Source organism: Triticum dicoccoides, chromosome 4A (assembly GCF_002162155.2).
Source record: "Triticum dicoccoides isolate Atlit2015 ecotype Zavitan chromosome 4A, WEW_v2.0, whole genome shotgun sequence".
Lineage (NCBI taxonomy): Eukaryota > Viridiplantae > Streptophyta > Magnoliopsida > Poales > Poaceae > Triticum > Triticum dicoccoides.
Window position 1 is genome coordinate 735,464,976 of NC_041386.1, and position 10,443 is coordinate 735,475,418.

A 10,443-nucleotide genomic window follows, 5' to 3' on the forward strand; every position below is an offset into this window, starting at 1 on the left:
ACCCAGTGCTGGAGCACCAAGTTTACCTAGGCCCAGCCCATACTATCTGACCAACACAGATAAATCCAACACGCAACAGCCCACCCAGGAAAAGAAGAAGCACCGCTCAAAAAAGGAAAATAAGAAGCACCTAGCGGGAGCTCCTATGCGCCGCATGCTGCGGCGAATAGGGAGCGCGACACACACAGGAGCCGTGCGACTGGGCCGGCCCACTAAGAGGCACCGCGAGTTGTTAGCAGCAGTAAAAACTGAAAAAACAAAAGAGACGCCACTAGGTATCAAGCACGTGACGTCACTTTGCTCCGGAGCGTTGCTAGACACTAGAGTAAATGGCCACATGTGAACAAACATGCATCGCAAACTTATTTAGGAACTTATCATTGTGTGATATTCCCTGTTGGATGTTAGTTTGAAAATTTGAAGACATTTCGGAAAACACGAAATAACTTTTGAAGAAATTTGAATTTCCAAAATTGTCTTTGAAAGAGAAGAACAAAATTCAGAATTTCAAACATATTTTGAAAAAAAGGTGAACATTTTCAAATTACATGAACGAAATTTGCGAAGCAGTTTTCTTTTACTTTCAAATAATTTATAAAAAAATTAGAGCAAATATTTCTAAGTTCTTCTTTTGAAACAAAAATGAATAAATTTTGAAACCCGGACGTATTTCAAAAGAATGAACAAAATTTGAAGTTCCAACATTTTTAGTCAGAAAACAGAATGTCCTAAGAAACACAAACACTTCCCAAATTTCTTAACAATGATTTCAAAAACTATTACTTTTTCGAAAGACAGGAACTTTTTTTGAAAATCATGACTTTTTTTTAAACGGGATTTTTTTTCCAAATTTATAACAAAATTTGGAGATGCGGACATATTTTGAAATTCCTGAACAAAATTTGAAAATATGAACATCTTTAAAAACTTATGAACAATATTTGAAACTGGGACATTTTTTGAAACTCCGAAAAAATTGAGAACATGAACATTTTTCAATTTTTTTAAAATGGGAACAATATTTTTAACGCCCGAACATTTTTTTAAAAATTGTGAAAATGTTGAACAAATGCACTCGCAACATTTTTTGAAAAATAAAAACATTGTTTGAAAATCCCTATTTTTTGAATTGTTTTTTAAAACGACCATTTGTTTTGAAATTTTGAACATTTTTAAAAGCAAGAACATCTTTTAGAAAATTAAGTACAACTTTCGAACATGTACTTAGCTTAAAAAGGGATAAAATAACATGTATCTTTTGCCGCTTTGTTTTTTCTTTGCTTTGTTTGTATGCTGCAATGTAATTCTGACCTCTTGATGACTTTATTAATTGAAGCCAGATGTACTCAAGCCTTCGTTCTAAAAAAAGAATGATAAACATGTCTAAAACTTTAGAGAGGACCATGAATGATATTAAAGGGCTTGGTAAACATTGTGCTATGATTGGAACTTTGTTAGATCTCAGTCGGCTGAGATCTAGCAAAACCGACGCTATAATTTGCGGTCATCGTTTATCATTGTATGCAATAGCAAATCTGCTTGAAGGCTTCTACGTGCTCGCTGTCAAGAGCCACGAACAGATGGGCGCCACCCTTGGCTGCGCACGACGGCACCAAGATCATTACTCCATCGATGGGAAGGTCCGGCGGCAGGAAGGCGCACGGCGGCCCACCACCGAAGTCAAGGTTGTGAAAGCCAAACCCGAGCCAGCTATCCACCTCCAGGTCAGGGCAGAACGCCATGCCCAGCGTTGCCGCCGTGGATGCTAGTTTAACGTCGCGCTGCGCCTCCCCGAAGTCCACGAACGACTGGATGTACTCGTCATCCACGCACGCAATGGCGTCACGGATGACGCCGACCACAGCGGGGTAGCTGGCGGATAGGAGATCACGGACCCGCATCCTCGGGAATGCCCAGAGGACCATGTTTCCGAAGAAGTCCATGGGCACTGGGGGCTTCGCCCGGCCCCGGCAGTTTACGGCGACCCTCACCTGCGTGAAATCATCCGGGGCCAGGTCGCGTGCCGCCGTGACCTTCTTCCATGCGTGTGCAAGGAGGCACTGGAACGTGCTGCATGGCACGTCGACACGGGCCTTGAGCTCGGCGACGAACTCGCCCGGGAAGTGCACTGCCAGGTTCTTGATCCTGTCCAAGGGGAGGACTCTGTAGGAGCGGCTGGAGCTGTGCTCGCCCTTGAACTCGATGCTTCCGTGATCGAAAGCCGGCAACGGCGGGCTGCGGGGGTTGTCGGTGGCCCCACGGTCGAGGAATGGCGACGGGAAGGTAGCGGAGTTAGTGCGGACGGCGGTGGCCCAGGAGGTGGAGAAGCCGCTCATGGACTGGCCATCGGCGACCTGGTGATGGCTGGCCATGCCGATGACAAGCCCGCCGCACGTGTACCGCGACAGCTGCACCTGGAAGACAGGCTCGTCCGCATGTTCCTGCACACGACCAAGAACTGCACCTTTGGAAAAGGAGAACACTCTGTATGCCTCGCCCACATCTACTACTACGGACGTACGTACCTTCTTCGCTTTTGGGTATAGCTCGCCGATATGGGCGGAGGCGTCGTGCGCCAATGCCGTTGCTAGGTCCGCCCCGGCAGTAGCCTCAATGACGAGCACCCCGGCGTTGTTGAGGTGGAGGCACTTCCTTCCGTGGTCATCGACGGCGAACCTCCCTGCCAGGTGCGGGAACCTTGCGACGGTGGCGAGGAGGCCGTCCTTGAGCGCGCCGTTGGTAGGCGCCGGCGAGCTCCACGCAAAGACCGTCGGGATGTACCCGTCGGTGGAGGCGCGGTCGAAGACAGTGATGGGAACCTTTATGGCGCCGTCCCATGCTGACTCCGGTGAAGGCCTCAGCACTGCCTTCCGTGTGATCTCCACATTCACTGCCATGGTTCGAAGCTTGCTAGATGACCAAGAATTATATTGGCATGGCATGCGATGTGATCCCCGTTCCTTTGTGAGATTGCCGGTCCATATATTGGCGTGTGCTTGCGTATGTATGTAGAGGAGAGAAGTGTACATCGTAACTACTACTGTACTTTAGTTAGCGACTCTCAACTTCGAAACCAAAGTTTATCTTGTAGTCTTTTTTTTCCTTTTATGACTTGGTTATTAAGCTATGGTTTTTTTAGTTTCAGTGGCCTACCTGCCTTCCATTATATATATGGGGAGAGAGACTACAATCACGGTCCAAAGAAATACACTACAAAATTCCATGTAGTACCGTAGTAAATATTTTGGTTGCTCATGAAATTACCAATATTGCATGTACGATTGTGCTGGCCACTTTGCTAGTTGCTTTAATAAATTGAGAGAGAGAGAGAGAGAGAGCAATTAGAAATGGCGGAATTCCCACTTGGTTGCCCGGTTTGAACAGACGGCTTTGGTGGTCAGTCCATCCTCGTTGTCGCCAATAAGTAACGTGCCAACAATTAATGAAGTGGCACGCATATGGGTGTGGCCAATAGCAGCGACCTTTGAGTGCTATTAGGTACAGTAATTGCTACAGTATGTGAACGAAATGGGGCTCACGCTGCATGGGCCTGACACCGCCACTGGTGTGGGTGTGCATATCTGAAAGACCGAGACCTTGACTTAGATGAGCTCGTCACCAATCTCGATGTCAAGTCAGTCTGTTCCTGGTTGTGGCACGTGCTGCCGTGTTATATAATACCCCGTGGCTCCACGATCTGAAGGTGACGCAAATACGACTATCCTAAGAGCATCTTCAACAGGCGCATAAAAGTTTCGCGCGCTAAAATAATTTTAGCGCGCCACTGTAGCACTTTTAGCGCGTCGGGCCCAACATTGATTTAGCAGATGCCAAAAACGCGCGCCCAAAAAAACACGCGGTACAAATTGTGAAGCGCGCGCAATCCGGCGCCCCTGCAGCGTCTGATAGCGCTTTTTTGTGCGTGCACTATTTTACAGTTTTTGTTGGAGCTGTCTGGGGCCCAAAAAACCTGAATTTTAGCGTGCGGAGTAGTTCTTGTGTGCATGTTGGAGATGCTCTAATGCTTCGAAGAAACAAATTGCTACCTCCATCCTGGTTTATAATGTTTATTATGATGTCTTAACTATATCAAACTTTTTAAAGAAAATTGTGAGAACAAACTTTTGAAATTATTTGTGTTTATAGACAAAAAATACGAGCAACTACACTGTTAAATTTGTATCACTAGCTATATCGTGAACTTTATGCTTTCATAATGTATTTATGGGTATTATAATTTGATTTTTTTAGATCGTATATTTTGATAATTCCTTTATAGTTCATGATCTGAAAACTAACTTACAACAGGTTTGGATGACGGTCCAACAATAGGATAGGTGTATAGTCATGTTACCCTATTTTCGCCAGTTCATTTAAGACCATGTTGTGAACCTGGTACTTTGTTCAATAAATGACTGTCTGCATCACACCGGCGAGAGGCGAGTGGTTATGGCTAATAGTATGCCTCTCATTATACGTGCTCTTTTTTTTGGCGGGTCTATGATACTTACTCTTAGCTAGCCAATGGAGATGGCTCGAATTAACATATATTATTTGCTAACCACCATGTGATGCTGCCCGGGTTTTGATATTCTTCAAGGTGGGATCTGGAGCCAAACGCCTGAAACATCAATCTGGTTTAATTTGAACCGTTTTTCAACCAAGATGCTGAGTTATTTTTTTCCGACAAAAGGTGGATTATCGACTCATAATGATGCATCGAGAGGATACACAACACAATAAGCACACACACGGCCTCTGCATAGGTAGGATGCCCACAGCCAACATCCACTAGCACATAAACACGCCGACAAACTAGCAAAGTCATATTAGACCAAAACTATGCATAGGTGAGGAAAAAAGAAAAGAAAAAAGAACTCCAAAATAACCATATACACGATCGGCAAACAACTGTAATGACCATATTCGCACCTACCATTTCATGACACCACATGGGCGACGAGGTTCTTCAATAGCAACGCATTCAGGAAGGGAGTGACACTCAAGCGTAGTCGTCACCGGATCCAATCACCAAAGTCAAACTCTAGGTTTTTACCCTGAAGAATCAATCCATGCATATCCGAGCAATGCCTTCAACAAGATAGCGACATAAAAAAAACATCGCCATTGCCAGGTATAACCAGCTCAGGTCAGACCAAGGCTGTCGCCCAAAGCTTGAGATTGGGTGTTCGAGTGCACCACCATCAAAGTCACTTAAGTGTTGTCGCCACCACTTTTCCGCAATCCCAGCAGCTCCATGGAATGCGACTGCCGCCGCTGCACAACCAACCCTGTGCGGCAAGCCCTGGTCCACAATTCGCTTCTCATCGCCAAAGTCAACCACTGAATCTTGAGAAATGAAGACTCCTGAAGATTTTTCAGTGACCACGGCCGTCATGGAGCTGTATGAGTTAACTGTAGCACAGTCTGCAGTAACAACCACCCGACATGCCAGATATGAAACACCACTACCATGCCATGGACAGCGTGAAAGGACATTACCTCGCTGCCACGGTCCACCTCCCAGTAGAGAGCTCGACGCACGCCAGCCCCCAAGGCCTAATCCGACCGGAAATTGGCCCGCACACAGCAGATAGGGATGCTCCTGCAGGACAACAAGGAGAAACCATGATGGAGTGCACGGATCCGTGTCGGAGGCCATCATAGGCGCGAGCAACCACATCATCCATGTGCTGGAACACTGGATATAGGTAGCTAGCCACCTGGGGTGCAGCCGCTCAATGGTGGCGTACCTTGCACAGGGGACAAAGTGGAGGGGCCGCGCAAGGCCAGGGCGAGCTTCAAGGCACCCACCGCCATCGGCCACCTCATGGGGCTTTGCCCTGGTGGTGGCGGCCAACGACAGCAGGGTAGAACGGCGGTATAGGAGACTAGAGCGGCGGCGGAGGAGGATCTGCCCTGGCTTCAGGCCAACCCTACTTCTGAAGTAGAAAGCATCATATTCCGGTTTTCCAACACTTGATCAGGAACCGAGCGCAGAAATTCCTTGAAGAGAAGGGGATGCCTACAACCAATGCCTAAATAAAGGCATATGTCGAAAAGTGCAACTACTAATAGATTCAGTAATGGAAGGCCTGGAACGGGCTGAGCTACTGCCCGAAACAGAAGAGGACGACTAGTAGAAGAGGACTCAAGCAGGTTTGGTCCTCTTTGTCCGATGTGTTCTTAGAACCCACTACCCTCCCTCCTAAAAGACCATGTGACCATCAGATTCACCTCACGATAGTCAAGCAGTGAATCAAAGGCCTTATAGGTATTCACACCACAGGATGAAATTGAAGCCATAATTAAGGAGTTACTCTAGAATGGCACTCTACAACCTAGTTCATGAGTGGTTCATGGGATTTTGTCCTCGCTCAGACCAGCGGTTGACCTCACAGTCTTAATTTTGTCCTGGTCGATGAAGACCAAAAATTAACCAATCTTTGAACAGATGATCACAGTGCATGTGTATCGACCAGCCAGCCCTATTATCTTAGGAGGTCAAGGATTTGTGCTGCCCCCATGTCTTGTCCGTGGGAATCGATCAATGAGCTATCCCTTGGTCAATAAAATTTGGGCTAGCCGCTTATAAAGTTTATCTTAACTCTGATCTATTCATCAAACATCATAACTGTACAAGAATACAAAAAAGCAACATAACTTACATCTACGTTTGTAGACCACCTAGCGACGACTACAAACTCTGAAGCGACCGAAGACGCACCGCCGTCATCATCCCTCCTCGCCGGAGCCGGGCAAAACTTATTGTGGTATGACCAGTGCACTAGAACGACAACCGCCGCTGGTGAAGATAAGTATAGATCTGGAGGATCCAACCCGCAGACACATGATTCCAGACTGCATCCAAACAAATCCACTGAGGTCTAGCATCGATCGAATCCCCATGCTCAACAAATTACTATTAGAAGAATGCATACAAAGCTAAGAGTGATCCCCATGCTCAGTATGTGGTGCTGAACGAGAGAAAGATGAAATTAACTCAACAACAAATGTAAATGACTTAACAATAAAAGTAAATAGATAGTCACTTCGTAGAAGGAAGCGGAGATTAACATGCACTATAGCTCATTGGTTTAAAACAGAGATAAATTTATCTTGAGAGGTGTAGCTTTTCTATCAACGGTTTACGACAATAGTTTCCAATATCTTCCATGGTAAACATGTTAATGGCAGTTCTCATGCTTTTCCACTCCCACTCAACCATACTAACACAAACCACAGCTTTGTCAAATTACCAAACGAGGTTAAGTGTCGCTCGCCCCTCGTTGGAGACGAGATCCACTTCGCCTCCCGAGTTCCAGAACCTTGGACAGACAAGCGTGTCGTGGACATCCCCCACCTTGTTCAAGGTCTGGGTTTTCCTGTCCATGCCTTCCCACCACCTCGCACCCAACTCCACTCTCCTCATAGCCTCCACTACTAGGGAAAAACCTAGTAGTAGCGCGGGGTAAACACATAGTAAAAAGCCTACTACGAGCTCGTACATAGTTCTGCGAGGTATTCCTCCGCATAGAGCCTCATTTTGGCATAAGTTGGGTGGAAAATAGGGCCTGACTGTAACTAGTGTAGCATTCCTTGGGGAAGCACCAACGCTAGCATTGGTTGTAACACTAGTGCAGAACTGGCCTTTAGTGCCGGTTCGTAACGGCCTTTAGTGCCGGTTCGCCAACCGGCACTAAAGAGTGGGGATTAAAGGTCCCCCCCTTTAGTACCGGTTCGTCACGAACCGGCGCTAAAGTGCCACCACGTGGCACGAGCCAGGCCCGGGTGCGTGTAGGACATTAGTACTGGTTGGTAACACCAACCGGTACTAAATGTTTGGGTGTTTTTTTAATTTTTCCATTAATTTTGTGTTTTCAATTTCATTTAGTGATTGTTTTACATTATAATGAGTTGTTAAATCATTAGGTGAAAGTACCGTGGATTAGTTTCGACTAGATGCATTGGATCTAGCTACTAGCCAAGTAATCAAGTATATGCCATATCCATATTATACTTGATCACCTAATTACGTGATCAAGTATAATATATATGGATATGGCATATACTTGATCACTTAGGTAGGATCCATCCAGCTGAAACTAATCTGTGGTTTCTTTCATTAAATGATATAATAACTCATCATCATCATATTAATATAAAAACTCTTGCATCATATCATCAACATGAGTATATATACTCTAGCTAGCTAGCTAAAAATCATCGTAGTGGTCATTATCACTATTTAATCATCATAGTCATTACCACTATCTAATCACCACCAACACTAGCTTAAAGAACAAACATTCAGTTGTACCAGAAGCAAAAATATCATCAGAGTTCAACATGATTGTCATGATATTATAAGCATTCATATATAACACCACGAAAGCAAATCACTCTTTGAGATTAAGTTCAGAACGAAGAACACGGACATGAAATGACAAGTACTAAGAGCATGAACTAGCTAAATCACTCCTGCTGCTCTCTCTCAGGTAAAATAGCATAGAACATGTATAGATCTCCTGATTCATCATACTGGAGCATGCAGATGAACCTGTCTCCTAATCGTGGGCTGCGCTTCTCATTGCTGCCCCCCTAGTACTTCTCTGCGATCGTTAACAATTTTCCTTCAATCTTTCACTATTAAGCATTCATCGCTTCTAGAAATCCTGAATGCACTCATGTGCAATGTAGGATATCTTGGCCGTAAGCTAACAATTGACATGCAACCTTTAGTCTCGATCCCCTGAGGCACAACTGTCATCGGGAGTCCCTGTTGAAGAACATCGTATAGTACTTAATTACTCCCTCCATTCCCTTATACAAGGCCACTATGAAAAATACATTTTGCATCTATACAAGGCCACTAACAGTAATCGAGGCAAAATTTAATGATATTTTCTCGTACTACTAACTTGTTTAATACTTGCATGCATGTAGTCATAATGACATTGTGCTACTTCCTTCTTGTTTCTTCCTTGCATGCATGCATGCATATTAATAATCCCGGTTAACGAGAAGAAAAGTTGGTTTGCAAAACAGTCATTAAAGTTTACCTTGGTACCTGTAATATGAGTTTGTGGCCTTGTATAAGGGAATGGAGGGAGTAATATTTTTAGGAATGAAAGTTTAGCAAAAAAATTATGTATGCAAAAGATGCACTGAGGAAAAATAGTAAAAATCTTACCATCATTCCTAAATAGATGTGACCGTAGTTCAATACGATCACTATTGGTCGCATGTTTTGAGTACTAATATTTCTAAGTGCAGGAAGAAAATTTGTCTTGACAGTATGAATATCCTCAAGCCATGAAACATAATGACTTATCTCCTCGCAGTTTAGTTCAGCTCCGGGACAGTAGTAGGTCCTGTCTACCAAGCGCCGGACATATTTGCTTGAATGGAAATAAGCTGTCAATAAAAATTAGTTGTCAATTATTTTTGAATAAGCAATATCAAATACAAAAATATAGTTGAGAAGAACTCACATAATGGTAGAACTGGAGGCCTCTGCACATCGACCCATATGTCTCTATTACCTTCAATATCATCTTCCTGACGAATATCAAAGGTGATAACCATATCAGGCTCAAATGCATAAGCCTTGCATAGTGCTTGCCAAGTTTTTCATTCAAAATAGGTGTACGTGTTTGCACTGTATACTTTGACATTGAAAGTATATCCATGCTCAGTTTTCAGGTAAACTCTCTTTACCTCCATAGTTTTCATAGCATTGAAATCTATCTTATCCAAGACGAAAATTCTTGCATGGCAGGGGATGTGCTAGTAGAATAGTGAAAATTAAAAATTATAAGTCAGGCAAATGAAGCATATATAAGTCATGCTTAATTACGAAAATAGACTTGTCGTTGTGACTTACTGTATCGCATCCGAAGGTCTCATCCAGCTTGATGCTGAATCGCCTATCATCAACAAGGAAATTTCTGTCGCACAGACCGCACTGGTCTTCATAGTATTCGCACATAATGAAATCTTTTCCGTCGTCAGACGACATTTCCTATGTTCACATAGGCGAAACATTAAACACTTACTAATTCAATTAATTCAACTAATTCAACTACTTCTATTAATTCAACTAATTCAACTAAGCATTTACTAAAAATAAACTTGTTCTATTAATTTTCTTACTAAAATAAACTAGTTCTATTAAAATCTCATATACCTAAATTTTAATTAGTTCAAATAATCTCATATACCTAAATTTTCTTACTAAAAATAAACTAGTTCAACTAAGCATTTACTAAAAATAAACTAGTTATATTAATTCAACTAGTTCAAATAATCTCATTTCTCATATACCTAAATTTTCTTACTAAAAATAAACTAGTTATATTAATTCAACTAGTTCAAATAATCTCATATACCTAAATTTTCTTACTAAAAATAAACTAGTTCTATTAATTCAACTAGTTCAAC

General features: G+C 43.3%; 1 protein-coding gene across 1 annotated transcript; it reads right to left on the reverse strand.

Annotated features, from left to right (window-relative positions):
- Window positions 1-1,514: 1,514 nt before the first annotated feature.
- On the reverse strand, window positions 1,515-2,897 carry LOC119284333 (tryptamine hydroxycinnamoyltransferase 1-like). Its single transcript, XM_037563502.1, has 2 exons — window positions 2,526-2,897; window positions 1,515-2,441 (listed from the first exon to the last, which is right to left on the reverse strand). Exons 1-2 carry the CDS (start codon window positions 2,895-2,897, stop codon window positions 1,515-1,517), a joined length of 1,299 nt encoding a protein of 432 aa, XP_037419399.1.
- Window positions 2,898-10,443: the final 7,546 nt, after the last annotated feature.